The sequence below is a fragment of the Monodelphis domestica genome, chromosome 7, assembly GCF_027887165.1.
Source record: "Monodelphis domestica isolate mMonDom1 chromosome 7, mMonDom1.pri, whole genome shotgun sequence".
Classification (NCBI taxonomy): domain Eukaryota; kingdom Metazoa; phylum Chordata; class Mammalia; order Didelphimorphia; family Didelphidae; genus Monodelphis; species Monodelphis domestica.
Window position 1 is genome coordinate 240,309,297 of NC_077233.1, and position 27,116 is coordinate 240,336,412.

Genomic DNA, 27,116 nt, shown 5'->3' on the forward strand with positions numbered 1-27,116 from the left:
TCCAAGCTGTTCGATTTTCAATTTCCCGTATGAGTGTCTTCCTCTCTTCATGCCGCTCCAGAAATCAGCTGATTTACACGCCCCTCCCCCCAATCCCAGCTGGCTTTTGGGCGCTTGGATTCACCTGGATTCCGGCCCCATCCCGCCCCCTGTCACTTAAAGGAGCCTGAGCACTGGGCGAACTCGGGCTCACTCTTTGATCTCTGGGTTGCATGGGTGACAGCTTGGAGTTAACCGTTTTGCTTGCACATCCGCCCGCTGCTTTGGGTGCCAAAAGGGAGACAATTTGACCGCAGAGGGCGGGCCACATAAGGAGCATATTAGACCCTACTTATGTCTGGATTATACGACCGACTGCCTCAGGCTTCGCTTTCCCTTCCTCTTCAGTCTGACCAGCTTGGGGCTTTAGGGTGGTTAGCCTCTAGCCTGGCCCTTTAAGCCTTAACAGCCCGTTCTACGGGGCTGCTGACCTGCAAGTCTGCCTTTGGGGGCAGGTGATTTCCATGGCATTTGCAGGTGAGCTTTATTCGGTGATGCTGCATTTAGTTTGTTGATGTTGGAGACCTGGAGCGTCTACTGGGAGAGCCCTAGTTGGGGGATACCGGGGAGGATAATATGAGATATTCAAACTTGTGAATGGCAGTAGATGCCATCTGGGCCAGACCTTCAGTTTTAAAGTTGTGGAAAATGCCCGGAGAGATGAAAAGAAGCTCTCCAAGCTTGTGCTTGCACAGCTTGCTTGCTAGTCGCCAACGTGGATTTCCAAGATGACTGTAAAATTTATAGCCAACTTTTCCCTTGATGCAGTGGTTTGGTTTGAATAGAGGTTTAATAACAATAGTAGTTATTATAATTAATAGTGATTCTCTCACAATGAATTCTTTGAGGGAAGTAATTCAGGTATGTGTGCCTGAAAAAGCAGTTTCTGAGTTTAAAGGAGAGAGGGAGAGGGAGGGAGAGAGGGAGAGAGATATTTCAGCTTTGCTAATTTAAGATAAGGTCAGGTTTTAGCCTAGTACCTTCATCCTGTGCTGCACTTGCCAAGCACCAGCCCAGGAAGTCGATCTGGTAAAGAACAATAGTAAAAGAAAAACCTTTCTCCTTTTGTGCTCTTGCCTTTTAAATGCCACTAGCTTCTCCCTCTGTGGCCACATTGCATATTGACTCTCAATGCTAAGGGGTCAGGGCTAGATTCTGTACTCTGGATTAAAGTTCCCTTGATAATTTCCTTCACACAGAGTGACTTTCCCACAGTTGAGCAACTTGTGTTGAAACTGAGATGGAGGGCAGTCAGCCAAGTGAGTAGTATTTATTTAAAACCTCTTACCTGCCTGGCACTTTACTAAACTGTTGGTGGTGAGGAGTGGTTTGGAATGCAAAGAAAGGAAAAAGTAGAGTCCTTGTCCTCAAGGAGCTCACAGTCTAATGAAATCTAAAGACCAACTGCAAATTGCCATGTGCTAACAAGCTATATACAGGATGAATGGAAAATAATTAGCATAGGGATCCCAGTGTACTTTTGACTTGAAATCCAGTGTTCTCATTCTGTTATATCACACCACATCTCATATCTAATAGAGATCCTTGTACTAGCTTTACTAGCTTTTCAGCTAGATTCTCTAGTCTAAGTGATATCTGTTAGGGTAGTTGAGTTTTCCTAGACAATTACTATGCAGGTTGAGTATGGGAGGCAGGATTTGAGTCAGTAAGTAGAGGAATTGATAGAGAGGCAATTAGAGATCATACAAGGTGTCTGGGTAAAGTGGTTGAGGAATAGCAGGGCTAGTAGGCAGGAAAAAGGAAGATATATGATTGTAGGGAGAAGGACAGCCTGGGTAATTCTTTAGCAGCAGAATAGTATGGAAAGAGCACTGGATCTGGTGTCAAGAGGTTGAGTTTAGATTCACCATACCTTTTCTGCCCTCCTGCAGCTTCCCCTGATTTTGCAGCCTTGGAGAATACTCTATTCTCTTTCTCTAGGTTTTTGTGACACTGCCTCCTACTACTTTTTGAATCAACCTTTTCTAGACACGCTTGTTATATGATTCTCTAAATCATGTTCACTAACTGTGCTCTATCCTGTGCATTTTTCTTCCTCTATACTGTCTGTCTTGGTGATCTCATTCATTTTCATGAACAAGCACAGTTAGCATAATAAATGTGTGTTGATTCATCAGTGACATAGACTGGAGATATATGTATACCTATTTAGAAGAATGGAGGCACAAGGCAATGACAAGATTTACCTAAAGTTATATAATATGATTGGAACTAATGTATTCTGAAAGCTTATTCTCTTTTCGTGATTTTTGTTCAGGAAAGTTGAACAACTGTCAACAAATTTAAATTTGTCATTTCTAAGCTGATGGAAGAGAAAGAGAATCCTGGTAGAAGAGGCCTTTAAAGAATCTGGTCTAACCCCTAAAAATCAACTAGGTAAGTAAATGGCTTAAATTATTTGCCCTCCCCCTGATCTATGTTTTACATGTGACCCCCTGCCCCCATGTTATTTTTATGTACCTAGTTGGTAAATCCATAATCCATTCTAAGTGGGCCAGTTTTACTTTCCTGTTTCTAGATGCAGTAATCCAGGTACTTTATATTTCTGTTTTCCCCACAAAGTAAACATCTTCAGCAGTGCTCTAGATCTTATTTCTCCTCTCCCTCCCAAAAGATCAGACATTTTGAAACATAAGAAGATTTAAAAGTGATCTACTCAGATGAGAAAACTGAAGTTAAATGGCACATCTAGGATCACACCAGTAACTGTCAGAAACAGTATATGAACCTATGTCTAAGTCTACTACTCTCCAGCATTTCCAGTCTTTCTTGCACATGGACTCCTTTAAATGTATATAGATCTTCTCTATCTTAATGACAACAATCTGAAGAAATTTTCATTTGACCCTATAGTGTCCTAATTTTTTCCTTCCTTTCACTGATGAAATTCTTCCACATATAAATTACTCCAGTTGACTCCATTTCTTTACCACTCATACTACTAGTCTTTTCAATTTGGCTTCTTTGCTCACTACTGAATTTGTTTTCTAATGGGTCACCAAATGACCTCTTTCTTGTCAATTCCAATGCCATTTTCTCCACCCTTGTTCTCACTGACCCCTAAGGAGCATCAGGAACAACTGATTATCTTGTCTTTCAAATGCTACTCTGATGGGGAAGGGTTTTCAAGGGCTGTGCCAGCAGTATGAAATATTACATGTACATTTCCCATGAGCTGAACCAGTTGAATTCAGAGAGCCTTCTCAGATAAAAGACTGACTACCAACTGATTATTTTTTGCCATAGAAAAACATGAAATTTATTGGAGGATGTCATCTACAGTTCTAAAGATCTGACCCAAATGATCCTTTGACCATTGAAAATCACCTCTCTTCCCTTTACCTCTAAGAAACTAGTCTTTTTCCTACCTTTCTTACCATGAATTTTTTCCCCTTAGGAATCATCTTTGATTTTGCTTTCTTCTCTGTCCCTAAAATCCAGTGAGCCCCAAGTTTGAGTGATGTTCCTGCATCAATAGAGATATTTTGGTTTTAATTTGAATGTATTCCTAATGAATACATGATCCTAATGTTAGATCATCCTTATATTCTGGATATAAGTTCATCCTGGTTATAATGAATATTTTCTGAAATAATTTGCTATACTCAGATGACAGGATTTTATTTAAAAGTTTTGAATCGATATTCTTCTATGATATATGATCTTCCTTCTTTCATACATTCTTTCCTTTCCTCTCCCACTGACATCATTTTAGTTAAGGCTCTCTCCTCCTCCATATATATAGTGAAGATTGGATTTAGCTATCTCCTGATTGTAACAATGAAGATATTTAGCTCTTCCTTTATTGTGAAGATTAAATTGTAATCCCTTGATTGTAACAATGAAGGTACTTAGCTCTTCCTTTATTGGGAAGATTGAATTGTAATCCAAAATCTATTTTTAGATTTTAATCCCCAGGTGATAACTAAGTAACCCAAAATATATAATCTAACCAAAGAAGGTGTGAACTAAAGAGCAGACAGTCCTGGAGCAAAGAGTCTGCTGTGATTGGTAGACATGAAATTTAGGGGAGGTGACACAAGAGAAAAACATCCTTAAAAAGAGGATCAGAGACCTGAAGAAGGGATTTGATTTGATATTCAATTCAAGGAGATCAAAGAGCTTTCTGACTTGGCATTTGAGGAGCGACCGGAAGACAGACCCCCAGACTTCTTTCCATTTTAAAGTCACCGTTGGTGAGTAAAAGGCTGATTTAGTGACCCTGTCTTTCTGGAGGTGTGAAGCCTTCAGGAAAGGCCCATCATCTTGAGACTCTTCCCCTGGCTGGGGCTTAGAAATTCTAACTGGTATCAGAGGAAGTCAGAGCGTGCTCCTGCTCTCTTCCTTAATATCTTCCCTCTATTGTAAATAAACTACCATAAATTCCATTTACTTTAGTAAGTCATATTTGGGATTTTAGAAATTAAGTCCCTAGGGACCACATATATAAATATTCAGAGTCCAACCACAATAAAAATTTAACTATATATATATACACACATATATACACACAAATATATTTAGTTGTGTGTGTGTGTGTGTATATATATATGTATATATATACAAAATTGTAAATATATAAAATAAACTAGGTTATATTGGGGGAAAAGTACTATCTGTAAGAGGTTGAAATGACTTATTTCAGAAGGCAGAATTTTTATCTGGGACCTGAAGGAAACCAGGAAGTGGTGATGGAGGAAATTTCAGGGACAGGTGACAGCCAGTGAAAATGCATGGTGTCTTGAAATGAGAATGTTTTGTAGGAGAATAGAAATGAGGCCAGTGATACTGAATTGCAGCATACATGGAGGAGAGTGTGATGAAAGAAGACTAAAAGATAGGAAGAAGCCAAGATACAAAAGGCTTTAAAATCTTAGCCCTTCATCTGGGTCTTGAAGAATAATTGTTCTTCTTCCTCTTTTCCCTACCATTAAGCTTTTCTTAATTGCCTACAGTTAGAAGCAGGAATAATATCCATCTTTCCCTTCTCTGGATTTCTATAGCACTTAATGTTCTTTATTTATTTATTTTGTTTTCATGTTATTCATCTTCAACTGTATTTCTTCCCTGATCCCCACTCACTGAGCCATATCTAGTGATAAAGAATGAAAAAAGTTTTAAGTGGTTTACCAAGTATAACCAACATATCAATAAAGTCTAATAATATGTATCCATAGTCCATGCTCTTCTGCAAAGTTGAGAGGGAGGTACATTTTTTCATCTCTTCTTTGGGACTAAATTTGGTCATTATAATTACATAGCATTTAGTTTCATTGCTTGTTCCTTCCATTTACATTTTTGTAATCATTGTGCAATGTTATTTTCCTTATTCTGCTCACTTGACTTTGTCAGTCTTACAAGTCTTTCCATACTTCTTTGAATTCTTCACATTCCCTTTCTCATGGCAATTGATATTGTTACATTCATATAACATAATTTATTTAGATATTTCCCAGTTGATGGACATGTACTTTGTTTCCAGCTCTTTGTATCCACAGAGAATACTGTTATGAATATTTTGGCATGTACATGGACTTTCTTGCTCTGATTTCATGGGCATGGGTTTAGTAGGAGCACAGCGCTTGAAAATAATTGATTTATGTTGTGATGCTTCCAACACATCAAAACAGACCCCATCTATAATGTACCTTTCTCAATCTTTTAAGCAAAACTACCTAATAATGTGATTGCAAATGATAGAACATGTCACTTGCCATTGATTGTTTACTACTGACAGTGTAAATGTTTTAACTTTGATAATATAGTTGTTGATGAACCTATGGCACGTGTGCTGGAGAGAGCTGCTCCCTTCCCCCTCTCCATATACCTGAGGGCATTTCTCACATACCCCTCCCCTCTGTCCAGCAGCCAGATGGGAGTGCTTCCTCTCTCCCCTGTCTGGAGTAAGGTGTGTGTGTGTGTGTGGGTGGGGGGGCTCACATGTGGCATGAGGGTTGCTGTTTGGGCACCCATTCTCTAATGGGTTTGTCATCAGTGGTATGGGACCACCCATCATTAACTGTTAGATTTAAGCAGAGTTTTGCTGCCTTTTAAGTTAATAAGCATTAATTAAGGATGTGTTGTGTTCTGGGCACTTATCACTGGGGTTACAAAGAAACAACACCCTCACCCCTCCAAAAAAAACAAATGGTCCCTAAATCCAAGTCTTTCTGACTCTAGTCTGGTCCTTTATCACCTACTGCCCTAACATTGTCAAGGCTTCTCTCTGAAAATAATTACTAATGTATAATTTTTTTTTTAAGCTTTGAAGAAATGGATGGAAGAAAATCCCAAACTAAGTCATCAGAAATCTGGTGTATTGACTGACGTGGCAAGAGAAATCAGAATATAGGAATTTTACATTAGAATGACAGAGTGAAATTGAATAAATATAAATCCTTAACTTTATTTTTAAAATAAACATTTTATTGATATTTCTTGTTTTCATATAGTCTAAATTTCTCCCTGTATCTCTTCCACTCCTTTCTCTTGGGAAACTTTTCTTTATGAACTTTAGAGGGGAAAAAAAAGACGAGAAAACAAATCAACAAAATTGATTAATACATTGAAAAATTGTTTGATAATATATGTAATGTTCTACACTTGTGGACTTCCCCTTCTTTCCCTCCCCCTGCAAAGAGAGGACATATCTTTTATATCTCTTCTTTGGAGTCAACTTTTTCATTGTAATTGTGCAACATTCATTTTTATAATTATGTGGTCATTCTTTTAATGTACATTGTTTTAGTTGTGTGTATTTAACTTTCTTTGCTTAGCATTAGGCCATTTAAGCCTTCTGATGCTTCTTGGTATTAATTATATTTATCAGTTCTTAAAATAAAATAATATTCTATTACCTTCATGTACCACAGTTTGCTTAAGCATTCCCTAGGTATTTACTTTGGCATTTACTTTTTTTCTTCCTTACCACACAAAAAATTGCTGCTATAAATAGTGGATATATATGGAATCTTTAAAACAAATAACCTTCATGGATATCTGCCTAGCAGTTGAATCATCTGATCAAAGGATGGGGAAATTTTAGTTGCTAATTAATGAATCCACTAATGTGGTATTATTGTCAATTTTAAAAATAAAATGTTGAAGTGTCAGATGATGGAGACTGTAGAAAATGCTGATGATCTTCTTGCTTCTGTTTTTTTCTTATTTCTCTAGTTCATCTTACACACTCAAACTAGATTACAAAATAATCTAAAAATCTGTATCATTCCCTTTTTATTAAAATTTTTTTATTTCTATCGAGACAGATGATTTACCAGTAAGTTTTGATGGCTGATCTGATTAATAGATGCCACTACCACATCCACCTTCCCAACCTCCTTCATAATTAGAGGCTGATCACCAGTGCTGCTGCCATCTAACTTTTACTAAATGCATAACCCATACCTCCAATTGCCAACCTCTCTGTGATCATAGAATTTCAGAGAATGAAACACAAATTAACTCTCGAAAAGGTTGATGACCCCCTAAGCCTACAAGATAAACTCCAAGCTCCTTTTCTTGAAATTCAGATTACCTTTCTAGCCTCTCTTTCTTTCCTTCCCTCAGGATTTTGCAAATAATAAATATGTTATTGATGATGAAAAAACTCAGCTTGAGTGAATGACACCATTCTTGATATTTTAACTAGAAATGCAGGGAGAAAAAACTTTAAAACTTTATGTGCCCCATCAACTCCAAGGAGAACATTTGAAAGAGCCTTTTAGTTTTTACGCCAGGTGTTCTTAAATTTTGTGAATGTCATGGACCCCTTTGACAATTTTGTGAAACCTATGGACCCTTTCTCAGAATGTTTTCAAATTAATAAAAGAAAATATGTAGGATTAATCACAAAGGTAAGAATTATATTGAAATATAGTTAAATATTTAGAGAGAACAAATTTATAAACCTCAGGTTCTTAATCTCTTTATCAGTGATAAAAACTTGGTCACATTACCCAGAAACTTAAATGTAATTGGTTAGAGGAATAGATGGGAACTATTATATAGTGATTTTCTACTTTTCTTTCCTTCAGTACTCAAAATAGAGAGGTGTTTGTGAAATCTTTTAAAAAGCATTGGACCAGCCCATTCAGTTGGAATGTTTCCAGTTTCCCCCCTTCCTTGCCCTCTGTTATGAAGGGCACTGTAATGCTATTTATTATAAAGAAATTCTCTAAAGGCCACAAAGTCTCTTTATACTAGTAGTGAATGTTTCAACCAGTCAGATTTATAGCTTTAATAAAGGAAGAGTTTGACTAAAGAAAGTCTGATGATAACAATCATTAGTAAAAAAAAAAAATCATTAGTAACATTAAGTATAATATACTAAAGAGGGAAGACTACTTTTGTAGTTTTTTGAATTTGAGTTTCAAGTGAACAAAAGACCAGATTTAGCTTCATGCTTTTAGATAGTTCATTGTCAAAGCTTGTTAAACAATCCCCTCCCTTTTCTGTGTGTTTCTACCTAACACAATCCTCAAAGTAAATTTGCATCTTTGTGTTTTTTGATGTTTTAAGATAATATTTGAATGAACCCGAAGAACCTCTTGCTTTCTTTTAATTTGCATATAATGAAATTATTTCATCTGTAATTCCTGGGAAATAAGCTAGTCTAGAGAAGTGTTTTTCTAGTCAATTGAGAGTCTATATCTTTACATTTCCAACCATTTAATTTATACACTTTTTTTGCCAAAATCTTTCTAAAATGCATTCTATACTTCCCTAACTTTCTTAAGTAAAATGTATTGAACATATTCAGCCTTTTTTCTTAAAGATTCTAGTGTATTATAAACATGGCACTCCAAACTCCTTGAGAGCAAGGACTGTCTTTTGTCATCTTTTGTTTCCCCAGTTCTCAGGATAGTGCATAACATGTAATAGGTATCTTAATAAATGCTTACTGAGGTCATAGTCTTAGAGGTAGAAGGAATCTTTGAAATAATCTTTTCCAATCCTCTCCTTTTACATATATGTAAAAAGCTTATGTATCTTGCCCAAGGTCAGAGGCAACACATCAGATCCTTTGCCATATTGTAGATGTAACCAAAGTTATATTTTTGAAAATATTTAAATAAATATTTCCTGTTATATGTAAAAATATTAAACATTAACTTAAATTTTTTCGAAATTTTTTAATTTTCCAGATTTTCCAGATACACTCCATTCCTTTCCTCAGCCCTTGAGAAGGCAAGCAATATGATATCAGTTATAAATGTGAAGTTATGCAAGACATATTTCTATATTAGGCATGTTGCAGAAGAAATCATATATACACACACACAACCAAGAAAAAGGAAAAAAATATGCTTCACTCTGCACTCAGAGTTAATTAATTCTGTCAATGGAGGTATATAACATTTTCATTATGGAATTGAAATTGTCTTTGGAATTGTCTTGGATCATTTTCTTGGTCAGAATAGGATAGCTGGAGTTGTATGTGTAAGATACAGACAAACAACTTAGTTTGTGTTTGTGATCTTAAACATGGTGAATATCATGTCTAATATCTACTTCTGAACTGTCTTAGAGCTTTTAGTGTGGCCATCGATTGACTCCCTTGGGAACAATTGAAGCTCAGCTGGCTGTTTGGCAGCTTTCTTCTTCCCATTCAAATATTATAAAAATGCTGTAGCCCTCTTCCTTTAAGGGTTCTTGAGGTACCAGTATCTCTTTGGCTTCGTCTCAGATAGCTATATTATTCTTCACTAGTGGAGTACTTGTTGCTCCTTGTCCTAGTTGCTACTTCTCTCCACTGTCTAATCTCCATTAATTTTCCACTTCTTTTTGTGTTTCTTGCCTTTTCTGCCTCTCATCACTTTTCTGACACTGGTTTTTGCCTGAAAAGGCTCTCCTTTTAAAGATATCATTAGCCAACCAGAGCATCCTTTTTCTGGAATCTACTGAACCAATCTCGTATTGAGTATTATCTCTGGCTTTTTGAAAACAATTGTAAAGGTCCATTAAGTGCTTAGTTGTTTACGGATTTTCTATATACTTCAGTTTGGAACCAAAAGGTTAAAGAACTGGGAACTGAAAAATGGAAATGTTAATGTAATAATGTAATAAGATGATCAAATACCAATAGTTCATTATATTTATTTTAAAACTTATTTATTTTTATATATTTTTCCATGGAGACATGATTCATGTTCTCTCCCTCCCCCCTCCTGGAGTTGACAAGAAATTCTTCTGGTTCATATATTAATTCATATTTGTAATACAGTAATCTTTTAAAAAAAACACAACCAGGGGGCAGCTGGGTAGCACAGTGGATTGAGAACCAGTCATAGAGACGGGAGGTCCTAGGTTCAAATCTGGCTTCAGCCACTTCCCAGCTGTGTGACCCTGGGCAAGTCACTTGACCCCCATTGCCTAGCCCTTACCACTCTTCTGCCTTGGAGCCAATACACAGTATTGACTCCAAGACGGAAGGTAAGGGTTTAAAAAAAAAACAAACCACAACCCCAAATCATATACCCATATAACCAAATGATAAATCATATGTTTTTCTTCTGTGTTTCTACTCCCATAGTTCATTCTCTAAATGTGGATAGCATTCTTTTTCTTAAGTTTCTTGGGAATGCTCTTTATCATTTCACTGTTATTAGTAGCAGAGTCTATTACATTTGATTGTTCCACAGTGTTTCAGTTACTGTGTACAATATTCTCTTGGTTATGCTTATTTCACTCCACATCAGTTAATGGAGATCTTTCCAATTCATATAGAAATCCTCCAGTTCTTCATTCCTTACACCACAATAGTATTCCATCACCATCATATAGCACAGTTTGTTCACCCATTCTGCAATTGAGAGACATCCCCTTGTTTTCCAGTTTTTTGCCACCACAAAAAACACAGCTATAAATACTTTTGGACAAACATTTTTTTTTAATCACTTTGGGGTAAAAACCCAGTAGTGGCATAGCTGGATCAAAGGATATGCAATTTTTAAAGCCCTTTGGGCATAATTCCAAATTGCCTTCCAGAATGTTTGGATCAGTTCACAACTACACCAGCAATATATTTGTGTCCCAGTTTTGCCACATCTCCTCCAACATTTATTATTTTCCTTTACTGTCATATTGGCCAATTTGCTAGGTGTGAGGTGTTACCTCAGAGTTGTTTTGATGTGTATTTCTCTAATCAGGAGGTATTTAGAACACTTTTTCATGTGATTATTTGTAGTTTTGATTTTTTCTTCTGAAAGCTGGCCATTTGTATCTCTGAAACCTTTTTCAATTGGGGAATGTCTTGATTTCTTGTAAATTTGACTCAGTTACTTATATATTTGAAAAATTAGGCCTTTGCCAGAGAATTTTGTTATAAAATTTTTTCCCCAGTTTGTTGCTTCCCTTCTAATTTTGGTTGTTTGTATAAAACCTTTCTAATTTTTAATTTAATATAGTCAAAATTATTCATTTTATATCTTGTAATGTTCTCTATCTCTTGCTCAATCTTAAATTCCTTCCTTTACCATAGATCTGACAGGTATACTATTCTATGTTCACCTAATTTATTTGTGATTTCCCTTTTTATATTTAAGTCATTTATCCATTTTGTATTTATCTTAGTATAGGGTATGAGATGTTGATCTAAACCTAATTTTTTCTATACTGTTTTCCAATTTTCCCAGCAGTTATCATCAAATAGTGAGTTCTTGTTCCAAAAGCTGGGATCTTTGAGTTTGTCGAACACTAGCTTGCCAACATCATTTACCCCTAGTCTATTCCATTGATCCACCCTTCTATCTCTTAGCTAGTACCATATTTTTTGACAATCATTGCTTTATAGTACATTTTTAAGATCTGGTACTGCTAGGCCCCCATCCTTCACTTGGTGAAGGTGATAATGGGCATCCTTGTTTCACTCCTGATCTTATTGGGAAGGCTTCTAGTTTATCCCCATTGCAGATGATGTTGGCTGATGCTTTTAAATAAATACTGTTTATTATTTTGAGGAAAGGCCCTTCTATTCCTATACTTTCTAGTGTTTTCAATAGGAATGAGTGTTGTATTTTGTCAAAGGCTTTTTTTGCATCTATTGAGATAATTATGTGATTTTTGTTGGTTTGCTTGTTGACATGGTCAATTATGTGGATGGTTTTCCTAATGTTAAACCAGCCTTGCATTCCTGGTATAAATTTCCCCTGGTCATAATGAATAATCCTTATGATTACTTGCTGTAGTCTCTTTGCTAGTATTTTAAGATTTTTGCATTATATTCATTAAGGAGATTGGTCTGTAGTTTTCTTTCTCTGTTTAGCCTGGTTACTTCCTATGAATATATTGGCATTGTTGGTAAGATGATTGAAACCAGAAGTCAGAGAAACATTGGTGCTATTGTTTTAAATGTTTCATCTAGGGGGCAGCTGGGTAGTTCAGTGGATTGAAAGCCAGGCCTAGAGATGGGAGGTCCTAGGTTCAAATCTGGCCTCAGACACTTCCCAGCTGTGTGACCCTGGGCAAGTCACTTGACCCCCATTGCCTAGCCCATACCACTCTTCTGCCTTGGAGCCAATACACAGTATTGAATCCAAGATGGAAGGTGTAAGGGCAAATAAATAAATAAATGATTCATCTAACCAAGTCTTCTGCTTAGGCACTACTTTTAGTCTGGTTTTTGTGTTTCTATCAGTTTTGCCATTTTTCAAATGTTCTTGACAACATCTAGGCTTGTGATTCATAGGTCATGGAAGGAATTGGGATACTTAGCACAAAGCTAACACAGTCTAAATTTCAGCCAAACTAAGATTTTGTTAATTAGTGATTTGTTTGTTCTTTAGTATGATTGGACTAGTTCTTCCACAAATTTCTTATCTTCTCACTAAAAAGAGCTGACTTAATGAAAACATGAAAAGAGACTAGAGAGGATTTTTGTGGACAATTTTTTACAACACATTTTATCATTTGGTTGAATGAGATATAGAATTTGGCTGCCATTTACATTGTTGACATATCAAGTTAGCAGGCCAGTAAAATCTCAAAATGATTTTTCATATTAGCTTATATAGCTACCCTCTACTTATACCATTGATTTTGGAGGTGAACCCAAGTGTAGGATTTTATTATTGAAATAAGTGTTATGGAAATAAAGGATTCAGTTAACCTAACTAGTTGACTTTGCAGGATTGTAATTGTGATATGATGCAATCTTTCTAAATAAAGAATCCTAGATTTGGAAGGAATTTATCGGTCATCTAGTCCAATATTTCCCAGCTATCTCTTTGCCAAAAACATATAGCACTCTGGAAAACTAAGGGTATTTTATGCTCTGTAAGTGAAAAGGAAAAAAAGAAAACCCCTTACTCATTCTCTATTGCCCTTCATCACTTTCTATATATTCCCACAATTTAACACAGTGCCTGGAACAAAATAAATCAATTAATAAATCCTTTTTATTGGATTTTTCCTGTCATTCTCCATATTTTACTCTAGTTACTGCTCCTGCCTTCTGAGCCATAAGCACCCTCAACATACAGGCTGAAAATTAGGATACAGGGTGGCATATGATAAAATATAGTTTAATTTTGCTTTGGGTTGCAAAATACCAACTAGTTTATCTTCTTGGAAAACATACATTCTTTCTAAATCCCTGACAGGTGATAGCCCAGGCTCTGCTAAAATACCTCCAATGGAGAGGCAATGCATTCCATTTTTTTAATCAGATGTAATTCTTAGGAAGTTCATTGGGTTTAAAGCTGGGAAGGACCTCAAAAATTATGTAGTTTTATCACTTCATGGTACATAGGAGAAAACTGAAGCCCAGAGTAGGTGAGTGAATTGCTAAGGATCACATCGATATTAAATGATAGAGCTGGGTCTTTTGCCTCTTCTTCCTCATATCTGTAAAATTTAAAAATTAATATTCAATACTTCAAGTATTATATTTAATAATATTTATTAATAGTTAACTTGAAGCAAAATGTTAGTGAAACAGAGAACTCACCAGCTTTGCACATGAAAAAGAGACTGGGGGAGGCGTTACCCACAGCTTAAAAACAATAAAGTAACATTGCTAAAATGAATGAAGGGAAAAGGATTCTTTGGACAAGAAAAGAATTCTGGGAGATGGAGTCCAAAGGTCCAAAATTTTCCAATTGCACATATCTTATGCTGCCATGGAAACAGTTCAAGTTAATAAACACAAAGTGTGGACTGTGCATCAACACTGAGAGGCATCATGGAATGGTGAATAGAAGAGAAATAAAAGGAACAGTGAATGGAGAGCATGCCTCAGAATTAGGGAGACTGGTCTAGTATCTGACAGATTCTGGCTATGTGACTCCAGGCAAGGCATTTATCTCAAGATCTTATGGACTCTCTAAGAGGGTAAGATGCAGAGAAGGTGATGGTCTGCATTGCTAGAGGCAGACTGGCCTACACCAATGAAATTATGGACTGTGTATCTCCTCACTTCTACCTCCCTAGAAACAAGCTCAATAACATTTAATTATTGCACTAGTAGAGATAAAGGTGAGGAAGAGAGAAGAAGGGAACAAACATTTATATAGCACACTAGGCTAAGCACTGTACAAATATTAGCTATTTTATCCTTATAACAACTCTGGGACGTTGATGCTTTTATTACCCTCATTTTACAGCTTAGGAAGCTGAGGCAAACAGAGGGTAGGTGACTTACCCAGGGTCACAAATTATTAAGTGTATGAGGTCATATTTTAACTCTGATCTTTCTGACTCCAGGCTCACCTCTATCCACTGTGCCACCTAGTGGCCTCCTGAAAGGTGGAGATAAGGAGCAAGTACATTTCAGGCACAGGATGAGTCCTGGACAAATATCAGGAGATGTCTTGTTGGTATAAGAGAATAGTCGGTGATTTCATTTGACTGGAATGGTAGACTGTCAAAAGAAACAGTGTGAAAGGTTGGAAAGGTAAATTGGAACCATATTGTGGAGGTCTTTAAAGACCAAAGTATTGAAGATATGGATGTTTGTCCCATAAAGCAAGATAAACTTGTAGGCATTGTCCTTTGTTTTTCTTTTTCCTAATGGTACTGTATTGTTTTAAAGACTGATAATTTGTAATAAATGGCATATCCTATCTTACAGGTCATGGAAGAGAAAGACAGAACAAATGCTTTCTTTTCTCTAGTAGAAAAGAAGTAATTGAAAAAGAACAGATCAGTATAAATAAAGAAAAAATGACAAATGATGCTATAGAAAAACCACATAAATGGAATGAAGAAGTATTTATAAGAAAGGTGAGTTTTCTTATATGGCTAATGGTTGGAGTAATTGCCTGGTAAATTGCCTGGAGTAAAATGCCTGGGCAAGAATTAGCTCAGTTAAACACAGGTGAAGGTGGACATGATGAAGTTTATAAGGATCATGCTTCCATTGCCTCTTTGATACCTTTGTTTGCTATATTTGGGGAAAATTTCAGGCTAAGACTTTTGGAGTTCATCCTATAAGCTAAAATTGGTCACCAGTATCTTCAAGGTTATATAATGTGGACTGATGAATGTTTAGAATGATTGAACCAAAGAAGAAGGGAATAGATGAAAGAGAATAATGAAGAAAAGATTAGTGTTCTTATCACCAAAGGGAAGTATGCTATGAAGCCACGAATGAATAACTTTGCTCCAAAGCTAAGATTCTTTCCACTTTACCATACTGCCTTTCTTGGAAAATAATATTTAGCATCCTATTCCTCTTAGACTAGTTTTATCTATAGAATTTCCATAATAGGATAAGAACAACCCTTCTTTTTCTTCCTCCACACTTTGGAATCATCTTTTTGCAAATTCAGAGTGCCTGTATCTACTTAGACTTTGACCATCCTTGTCTATCATGAACACTAAACTTGAGGAATCATTTCCTTCTCAGTTTACCATCACTTCTATTCTGGCAATCCACTTCTTTTTAAACCTATGAAAATACCTTGAATCGATCCAGGAAAATCATGCCCTCTACATGTCTTGGTGAAATTTCATTTTAAGAACCCTCAGAAAGGTGCTGAACTCCTCTGGGAGGAAAAGTCTTTGAGCTTTATTCGGGCTAAGCCATAGAATGCCAGAGCAAAAAAGGTCTCATTGACTCGTCTTCTTCATTTTACATATGATTAAAAATGAGAATTAGTACATGTGTACAATTGTGTATATGTGTATGTGAAGGAATTTTAGGACTTCAACATCTACAGGATTTGCTGGGGAATAATGTCACTTCTCTCTTTCTGAGATCAACTCACTTTATCTCTTTCAGACACAGATACTTCATTTCATCCACTAATGGGGTAGTTTCTCTGACTACACCTTTTAAGTAGACCTGAGTGAAGGTATAAATAAGTGATCCTAGTTTGACCTGTGGGGCTCAGGTGTTCTATTGTTCTTCTGGGACATCTCCAGACTCAAAAGCAGAGCTCTTTTAGCTATAAGATAATCCCTCCCTCAAGTAGGGAAAAGTAAATAAATATCAACATGCCTTTTCTTCAGAAATGAGTCCTTTATGTTCAGGAAAGTCCTGAAAAGCAAAGATCTCCTTGAATTGAAATATTTTTTCATGGGGAGAGGAAATATAATTTACTTTAGATGAAATATCCTTCATAAGAAATTCTGACAACATCTAAAAAAACCCCTGCCTAAAATTTGGAAGCGTGTATTTAAAAAATATTTTATTTTCAGCTGAAGAAAATTCTTTCTATTTTTTTCATCTTAATGAATGGGAATGCCCTTTTATCATGAGGTTATATTGCCACCGTGTGATGTGTTAGTGTATTACCGTTAAAGACAATAATCACTTGGAATCAAAAGATACCTGCTAGTCTAAGTAGAGAACATTGGATCATAGATTTAGAGCAGAAAGTGGCCTTGGAAAGCATCTAGTTTTGTCTCCTCATTGTACAGTTGGGGATGTTAAGGCTTGGAGAAGTGAATGGACTTGCCCAAAGTCACTTAGGTAATCAGTTCCAGAACTTGGATTCCCATAATCATAGAATTAGAAAGGACCTCAGAAGCCATCTTGGCTAACTACCAGAATAAGAATTCCTCTTATATTGTACCCAATAATAAGCTATCCAGCTTTTCCTCCTAGTGTGCTGGAATCCATTCTTGAAACTGTCCCATTTCACTTTTGGCTAGTTATATAAGTAGAAGAAGAAAATGGCAAACCACTCTAATATCTTTGCCAAGAAAATCCCCAATAGGGTCAGACACAGAAATGACTGAGACAATTATCAAGGAACTTTTTCTATACCATAAGCCCAAGTTTGTCTTTGCAGCTTCTCCTCATTGCTCCTATGTCTGGCCTCCGAGGAACTATCCCAATTCTTTTTACTGTTGTAGCCTTTAAGCTACTTGAAGATAGCAGCCATAGTTCCTTTAAGTCTAATCTTCTTCTGGCTAAATGTTCCAGCTTCTTTTGTTGCAGCACAGATGGCGTAAACTGCCCTTTATCATCGCTACAGTGATCTCTTTTGCTTTCTGAATTTCATTCCGGAGAGCTTCCCATCTTTCTTGGATTAACTTTTTCTGTAGAATTTACATGGGATCTTAATTATGTTTTTAATGAGTCCTCCAACCACAAACTTGCTCTGATCTGTGTCAATCTGTTCAACAAGTTAGGAATATAAAGTTTGAGCTAGACATTCACTTTTCTTTAACATCGTTTTATATATATGCTTATATTACTGGATACAACTTTTATGGTTTATTACATATATATTTATATACACATATAACATACTTTTATCCTTAGCACAGCAGAAGAGCTGTGCTCTCCTAAGAAGGATGTGTGGTGTGAGCATCGTCACACAGCTAGTAAGCGCGTGAGGGCAGCTCTGAATTTAGAAAGATGAGTTTTCCTCCTGCCTTCAGACCTGGTGCTCTGATTACTATAAAGTGCCCAATGGCACCCGAGGATAGGAGTGCTAGGTAGGAACACTTGTTGCCCCTATGGCCCCCGCCCAGCTCAATAAGCATTTATTAAGCACCTTCTGTGTCCTAAGAGTGTTTTGTCCAGTTTGTTCAGTCTACTGGCCTTATCTTTCCCAGTGCCACCACTAACTAGCGCTGTTCGGGTATCTTAATGACTAACTTGTTTTTAAACAATGCTTTGCTTTTCCTTAGATCCACTATTTACAACTTCAAGAAAAAACCCCATCAGAGATAATTATATATTAGTTGCTAGACCACAGCTGGGGAAGAGCAACAGAACACTCCGGGGTAGGAAATGCAAAGCCTTTGCATGCCATGTAGCTGACATTAGAGGGCTAAAGGTAAGCAAAACGTCACCAATGTGCCCCATTACTCTTATTTACATAGCTGTTTAAAGCCTACCAGTGCTCACGCATTTGGAAACTGTTTGTGTCTTATTGATTTATTTTACCTTGTAGTAATTTCCTGATACTTTCCATCCTCCTAAATCCCTGCTGAAGCTTCCCTTATATCACAATAAAAGCAGTTAAGCAGAAACAACCAACACAGTGCACTTGACTGTATATAAAAATCATACGAACAGCTTTCTATGTACCACAAGCAGTGCTAAGCATTTTACACTTGTGAGGTAGGTGCTGTTATTATCCCTGGGTTTTGTTGTTCTTGTTGTTGCTCAGTTGTTTCAGTTCTGTCTGACTCTTCCTGATCTTACTTGGGGTTTTTTTAAGCAAAGATTCAAGACTTGGTTTGCCGTTTCCTTTTCCAACTCATTTTACAGGTGAGGCAACTGAGGCAAATGGGGTGAAGTGATTTGCCCAGGGTCAGACAGCTACTAAGTGTCCAAGGCCCCAAGATGAACCTTCTTGACTCCAGGCCCAGCACAGTATCCATTGGGCTGCTTTTGAACTTATTCTTTAGCAAGTTGGAATCTATAATCATTCTAACTACTTGGACACTAACTTGGATGATGATAAGTTAAAAATTATGCTGGGTAACTTAATTACACTGACAATTCGCTTCTTAAGGCCAAAGGTTCCTTATTTATGAAAGGGTGGAATGTGACTAGATAACATTCTAATCAAGTAAAATGTGAGCTGGGCCTAGATAATGGACAAATGAAAACTATTCAGGGCTTTAAATTCAAGAAACCCTTTTGGGATCAGCAGGATTCCTGTAAATAATAAAAATCAAGTAAATAATAAAATAATAAAAATCAAGTAATCAAGTAAAATGTGAGCTGGGCCTAGATAATGGACAAATGAAAACTATTTAGGGCTTTAAATTCAAGAAACCCTTTTGGGATCAGCAGGATTCCTGTAAATAATAAAAATCAAGTAAATAATAAAATAATAAAAATCAAGTAATCAAGTAAAATGTGAGGTGGGCCTAGATAATGGACAAATGAAAACTATTCAGGGCTTTAAATTCGAGAAACCCTTTTGGGATCAGCAGGATTCCTGTAAATAATAAAAATCAAGTAAATAATAAAATAATAAAAATCAAGTAATCAAGTAAAATGTGAGCTGGGCTTAGATAATGGACAAATGAAAACTAATCAGGGCTTTAAATTCGAGAAACCCTTTTGGGATCAGCAGGATTCCTGTAAATAATAAAAATCAAGTAAATAATAAAATAATAAAAATCAAGTAATCAAGTAAAATGTGAGCTGGGCTTAGATAATGGACAAATGAAAACTAATCAGGGCTTTAAATTCGAGAAACCCTTTTGGGATCAGCAGGATTCCTGTAAGTAATAAAGACAATTGTGAGAATTTGAGAGTATTCAAGCAATTACATTAGTAAATAGTATTCCCATCTTTCTCAAGTCTAATATCAGCCTTTGTGCCTAGCAAGTAGTTTCTTTGCAGGTAAAAGAGGTAACAATTTGACTTAAAACTAAAATTTTGATAAATGCTATGTTTTTATTGAATTCTCTCCTGATTATATAGCTAGTTTTGTACATGGTTGAGTCACCTTTTTATTTAGCATTTATCTGTCATTTGTTTCTGTATAATTCTCTATGAGAATACTCAGATGTACATTGATTTTTTTTTATGTTTCTCTTTATTGTTTTTATTGTTTATCTATGTGGTGTTAGGGGAATTCAGGCCACTAAGAATTTGGAAGTTTGGGTTCTAGATTCAGGAAAGGTTCCTACCTTCCCTACTTCGATTAACCTAACAATTACTATCCCTCTTTTTCACATTTTAGCCCCAATCTTTATAGACAGGATTCTCTGTTTAACAACATGTAGACTAAATTGAAGGGTTATAAATGAAGAGCTAGAAGAATCTTTAGAGGGCATTTGTAACAACCCCTTTGGTTTATAGATCACAAACTAAAGTCCAGAAAGATTTACTGACTTCCCCATGTTCTTACAGGTAGCAAATGATGAGGTTGGGAGTTGAACAAAGGTCATTTGACTTCACATACAGTCTCTCTATATTTACTACTTGTGTCATCTGTAAAATGGGGGTGATATTCCTTGTCCCTCTGTGAATGGTTATGCTCTTCATTTATCATTTTCCTTTGATGTATATTAATCTGTTCTTTTACTTTTAGGATTCTCATCACACTGTGATGGGATACACATTTAAGGAATCATCTGTGACTGCGCCATACACCCAATCAAAGAACTTTGGGATCTTGGAGAAGAAAGGGAAAATAATTGGTGCAGAACCTAGTTGCCATCATGACTGGGGTATTATTTAGAAGGTATAAGACATTTTTGATGTTCCTTTCATAAAAATTTATAGTTTTATCATGGATATTGAAACCAGGATTCAGAAATTACATTCTAAGCGGGAAGCATTTTAATTTTAAGAGAGTCCCATTTGATGCTAAAGAAATGCCAGATTGAGGACTGGTGCTTTCTCTCCCTGGCTAATGGAAATACTGTTGTTCCATTCAAAGCATAGTGAAAGAATGGAGTGAAAGAGAAAGAAGAGTGCAAAGAGATGAAGGGTGACAAGCACAAGGTCTTGACTGGAATGCAAAGGAGAAGGAGTCTGAAAAAGAATGGAAAACCAGGATAAAGAGGGAGATGCAGCTGAAGCTGAAGAGTTCCTGGGTCACTCAGAACTCTGAGGGGCTTCTGGGAGATAACTGCCAGCCCTGAGGCAGTTGGGGGCAGTGAGAGAAGTTCCCAGCTTCTGGACTACTATTTTTCTCTCTCTTGGATCTTGCTTGTGGTTCCCTGTGGGATCCTGCTTTTTAGATCCTGTCTATTCTTGAGTTATTCTAGCCTGTTCCTGATCTTGTTTTAAATCTACCTGTACAACTCTGAAGAGGAAAACCAGCTTGAACCTGAACTGATTTGTCTATTCCATAACTTCTGCAAGGTTAGCCTGCAGATCCTGGTGACCCTTTTAGCTGGTCATCAAAACCTATCCAGCCAAGTTGATCTATTGGCTTTTTCTGAAGACTGTTTTGGAGAGGCCATAGATTAGGGAAGCTGGGACAGGGATTTGGGGGGTACAGCACAGTCAGGTTAGGGTGTGAGATAGCTTGGAAGATACAGAAGAAAGGCTTTTTGCAAGCCTCTTCGTTGGTGGATGAAGACTAGATTTCTAGGGACCTCCTTGGCCCTCCTCCCACACCCAGTCCTTGTTATTTTACTTCATTAAACCAGGTTTTGTGATTTCTATACAGCTGTCAGATTGGTTTGTAGGATCTCCAGGACTGAGCGTAGCCATCTTGCCCTCTGAGCCTGAGAGAAACAGAGACAACAACCTTCTGTTTTTACTAACCTTTTTGAGTGGCAAAACCCACATCTTTCAGTTGACCGAGCTAGGCTAGGTTGGAATCTGGTCAAGCTGAGAAAGTTTTAAAACAAGAAAAATCATTTTTCATCAGTTGAAGTTTTGGGCCTAGTCAGACCTGCCAAGTCAGTAGGAGCGGCCATCTTGAAAAATTTTGTTTTCTTAGTACTGAGTTGCTGAAATCTACCTAGCAACCAGGTTGACCAACCAGAATAAACACAACATTTCTGATTGGAAAAAATTTAAAGGACCAGTTTTAAAAACATTTTTTTACTATCTGAAGGCTTGAAAATGATGACAGTTCAGAATATTGTTGTTGTGATGGGGGTGTTGGCATGTTTAGTCCAATGCTTCCTGATTTGTTATAATATATTGTTTATAGATATCCCATATATGTTATACTTTATTATGAACATTTATGGAAATATAAAATGGCTGAAAATGGAACTGGACCGGGTAATATCCTACCTCCCAGTGATGATTGTGTTATTATACATAATGATAAAGATCTATTATAGTGGCAAACAGATTTTCTTCAAAATACTAGGCAAAAGGGCTGTAGGAAAGAATGACAATGAGTTAAGAGTACTGGTGCTGACAATGAAAGAAACAATGGAAAAGATGCAATTAAAACTAGATAAGCTGACTGGGGAAACTGAGGCATCAAAGAATAAAGTGGCAGAACAAAAAGATAATGATACCCAACCAAAGCCAAATGAAGACCAGGATATTAAAGAACCAAACACTGCTGCAGCTTCCTTGCTCCCATTGTGTGATTTGACTTACATTCAGCCAGAAGCAGGGATAAACCATGTAAAAACCCACAAGCCTTTTAACACTTCAGATTTAGACCACCTGCGCCAACGCATGCCAAGGTATTTTGATGAACCAATGAAATGCGTAAAGGAGTTTAAGAGAGCCATAAAGCTTTATGATCCAAGCTTTGAGGACACTGAATTGTTGCTCTCTGAACTTTTTACTAAACAGGAGAAGGAGCAATTTGTTCAGGAAACCAGAAATGATCCAAATTTGACATCATGGCCGTCTGACACACAGCATTTAGAATTGAGTAATATTGAGAACCTGAGATTCTTAGGCCAGGCAAGACAATCAATCCTAGAGGCAATGAAAATCCATGCCAAAAAACCGGATAACTGGGGAAAGTTTGAAAAATTGAAACAGGAGCCAGGGGAAAATCCTTCCACATTCCTTGATAGAGTGATAGAGATGGCTGAAAATCTTTTAGGTTTTGTAGATTTATCAGAGCAAAACCTAGAGCATATCAGGAGACAATTTGTGAAAGGAAGTTGTCTACCTGTTAGGAATTATTTCAGGCTGGAGTGTCCTAGCTGGGAATCAATGGGACTAGAGGATCTCAGAAAAACAGCAGTCTATGTTTTTTCTGGAGAAAAGGAAAAGGGATCTGATGATAAGGATGAGTTGGTGCAAGAGTTAAGGAACCAGTTAAAAGAAGCAAACAGGAAATTGAAAGAAAAAGAGATAGAGGATGTAAAAACCATGGAGACATTGAAAACATCCAGGCCTAGGCAAGAGTATGCACCAAGAAAGCAAAGAACAAATCAAATGAGATGTTTCCTGTGCAACATGCCAGGGCATTTTTTGAGAGAATGCCGATTTAGATCCCAGCTAAATAATAATTATAACAACAATTCTTACTCTAGCAACAGAAATGCATCTGGAGGTTGGAGGCAGAGTAGGTCGACCTATCAAAATTATAAGCAAAGTAAAAGGCAGGAACAGGGGCAATGTTGTTCCCATATTTGTAACCAATCAATGAGTCAAACTCCCAACTTGGGGACAATGCAAGAATACATAAAGGCAGGGGCTCGTCCTAAGTACTCTACAATAGTTTCAGAAGATACAAAAGCTTAATTATGAAGGTTTACCTTGAAAGATGCAGGAACAAAAAGCCTTAATAACAGTGATAGAGAAAATGGACATAACAACGGAGATAGAGAAAATGAAATAGGAAACAGTGATAGCGAAAAGAGGAACCGTGCTAATGAACAAGAAATGCAAGAAAACTATTGCAGAGACTAGTAAGCAAACAAGGAGTGTAATAGTGGGAAATACAGTAACAATGAATGCATTGAAGGACAAAGAAAGAGAAAATAGTGAGAATAAAGATAAACCCAAGGGGGGGTAAATTTGTAACAATAGCTAAAGGAAGTGGTGGTATGGATACTAAGTCTCCTGGGGAATGCAAAGAGAATACTGCAACTCCAGATGCAGAGAGTAGTTGGGATATTAATGGGTTTGATTTAGTAGCACCAATGTTGGAGACTTTTACTCCGCCTAACACAACTAAACCACATGTGGATATTGTTCCTAGTAGAGTAGCCCAGGTGGTAGAAAATGTTAAAGACTGAGTATATAGTAGAAATTTAGATTCAGCTATAAAAGTCCTAGGAAAAGATGCCTGGGTGCATTGTTCCCATATTAAAATCAGTCAAGCTCACAGAAATAGCGAAAATCAGAGTAACAATAGTGATGAGAATCAGGAGGAAGAGAGATAGAGACAGGAAAAGATTTAGGAGAAGGAGAGAGAAATGAAAATGAAGATGAGTATTTAGAAGATGAAGAAAACTGACATTTGCATCAAGCAAATTGAGTCTGCAGTCAAAGAGTACAGAAGGAGAGGACTATGGAGTGAAAGATTAAAGCAACTCTTAGGGAAAACTGGAAGATGAAGATTTAACAGCAGGAGAGCAGAAGGAGAAAGATTTGTTGTAGCTGTAAAGACAGACTGTGAGAACTTGTAAATAGAGAAGAGGAACAGAAGTGGACTGGAAACTTTGTAAGATAAAATGCGCCAGGAAACACAATGACATGTTCAATTTTAGTTACCTTCAACACAAACATACATGGAAGAAGGAAGAGAGCCAATAGTTAAAATGAGAAGAGGAAATCTGAAGAGACAGTGAGTATGGTTCATCCAACAGAACACGTAATTAGGTTACATATTCCATAAATTATCATATCTGTATGTTTTCAGACCCCATCTAGATAAATGGTGTTTTTTTTTTAATGGAAAAAAAATAGAGAAAATAAGTAAATAGTATTAGATCCATAAAGTGTTAACTGAATAGAAAGATCTGTAGATTTTCTATTTGGTTAATATCAAGGTATAGATAGAGCTTATAGTAATGAAAGAAATAGATAATGAATGCAGTACATAACATGCACATAAATGTAAATAGATTTGTAAATTTATAAATACTTGTAACAGAAGGAACATAGAATTATTGCAGTTATGTACATATGTATATTTGACTTGTATCGTATGTATATAGGATATATATAGGGTAAGATAGGGAATTTAGTTCTCATTTTAATGTAAAAGATTAGTTAAATGTATTAGAGTTAGCATATAGAATAGAGAAATGTTGTTTTGAATTGGTCAGGTAAGATTTTTTAAAAATCCTGCATTTTGCAGAAGTGTTTTTTTACACAGATTGTGTTTGTTGTCAAAGCTTAGGCTAAAATTGTGTTTGTTGTAAATTTTTTAGTATTTTTTCTACTTTTATATGAATTGGAGTTTGATTTTGGTGTTAGATAGAATTGTGTTTGTATTAGCTGAGTATTATAAGAATTTCATAGAAAATTTGTGTAGAAGAGTTTGGAGCACTGTGTAGTTTTTTTTAAAAATTTGTATTTTGTAGTAGCAATAAGTTATATTCAGATTTTATGGATTGTTTTGAATTTGCAAATGTTGTGTTGTGTTTAAGCTTTGTAACAATTTTGTAAACTCTTACACTTTACCCTTCCTTTTCTTGGTTGAGATCTTGAAATAGGCAAAGTTAAAAATAGGTTTAGCATAGAAAGGTTTTATTTATTTATTTATTTATTTTTGTGCTGGGGTTAGTTTATAGAATAAGGGATTACTAATAAATGAAGATAAGTATTAAGGTTCACAGAATGGAGTGGTTTCCATTTGTGAAAGGGAAAGACTGAGAGAGAAAGAAAAATACAAAGAGATGAGGGCTGGAATGCAAAGGAGGAGTCTGAAAAAGAATGGAAAACCAGGATAAAGAGGGAGATGCAGCTGAAGCTGAAGAGTTCCTGGGTCACTCAGAACTCTGAGGGGCTTCTGGGAGATAACTGCCAACCCTGAGGCAGTTGGGGGCAGTGAGAGAAGTTCCCAGCTTCTGGACTACTATTTTTCTCTCTCTTGGTTCCTGCTTGTGGTTCCCTGTGGGATCCTGCTTTTTAGATCCTGTCTGTTTCTGAGTTATTCCAGCCTGTTCCTGATCTTGTTTTAAATCTACCTGTACAACCCTGAAGAAGAAAACCAGCTTGAACCTGAACTGATTTGTCTATCCCATAACTTCTGCAAGGTTAGCCTGCAGATCCTGGTGACCCTTTTAGCTGGTCATCAAAACCTATCCAGCCAAGTTGATCTATTGGCTTTTTCTGAAGACTGTTTTGGAGAGGCCATAGATTAGGGAAGCTGGGACAGGGATTTGGGGGTACAGCACAGTCAGGTTAGGGTGTGAAGATACAGAAGATACGGAAGAAAGGCTTTTTGCAAGCCTCTTAGTTGGTGGATGAAGACTAGATTTCTAGGGACCTCCTTGGCCCTCCTCCCACACCCAGTCCTTGTTATTTTACTTCATTAAACCAGGTTTTGTGATTTCTATACAGCAGTCAGATTGGTTTGTAGGATCTCCAGGACTGAGCGTAGCCATCTTGCCCTCTGAGCCTGAGAGAAACAGAGACAACAACCTTCTGTTTTTACTAACCTTTTTGAGTGGCAAAATCCACATCTTTCAATAGCAATCAATGGATGCTCTTGAAAGTGCTTATTTAACATGGTCTAATTCTCAATTCTTCAAAGTTCTTTGTACCCCTCTCATTAAAAACTGCTTTTGTACACGATAACAACATAACGTATGATGATCAACTGTGAATGATTTGACTGTTATCAGCAAGGCAAGGATCCAGGACAAGTCCAAGAGTCTCATGAGGAAACGAGGCTATCTACCACCACAGAAGGAACAGACGGTGCCAGTGCAAATTGAAATATATCCTTTATTTCCTACATGAATTTTCCTCGAGGGGAAGCAATATGTAACTTTCACACCTTGCTGAATGGAAGGACGTATTACATGGTAGTATCTATATAGTCTATATCAGCGTTGGTTGAGACATGGCATGTGTGCCCTGGTGGCATGGAGGGGGCTGCTCTGTTCCCCTTCTCTACTGTGCCCAAGGACATTTTTTGCATGCTGCACCCCATTTTCCGGCAGACCAATGGGAGCACTTTCTTCCTCTGCTCTCTGGGACAACGTGGGGGGCTCATAGGGTGCTTGAAGGTGCAGTTTGGGTAAGAAATTATATTGACATGCAATGTGGAAAAAATAAAAGTTATTTTTAAAAAGTT

At 36.8% G+C, this 27,116-nt stretch overlaps 1 protein-coding gene across 4 annotated transcripts; it reads left to right on the plus strand.

Annotated features, from left to right (window-relative positions):
- LOC103101729 (uncharacterized) lies at positions 1–27,116 on the plus strand. 4 transcript variants are annotated; one of them, XM_056806631.1, is made up of 6 exons: positions 1–516; positions 1,239–1,298; positions 2,318–2,436; positions 15,131–15,282; positions 18,145–18,293; positions 20,514–27,116. In XM_056806631.1, the coding sequence occupies exon 6, from the start codon at positions 22,004–22,006 to the stop codon at positions 23,603–23,605; it is 1,602 nt and encodes a 533-aa protein (XP_056662609.1). In that variant the 5' UTR covers positions 1–516; positions 1,239–1,298; positions 2,318–2,436; positions 15,131–15,282; positions 18,145–18,293; positions 20,514–22,003; the 3' UTR covers positions 23,606–27,116. The 4 variants fall into 4 exon arrangements, with proteins under 4 accessions (XP_056662609.1, XP_007498187.2, XP_056662608.1 ...); XM_007498125.3 differs by lacking the exon at positions 1,239–1,298; XM_056806630.1 differs by lacking the exons at positions 1,239–1,298; positions 15,131–15,282 and adding an exon at positions 18,411–18,580.

Excerpts from the sequence above, each read along its gene's own strand:
- LOC103101729 (XM_056806631.1), top strand. The coding sequence starts at position 22,004 with ATGATGACAGTTCAGAATATTGTTGTTGTGATGGGGGTGTTGGCATGT.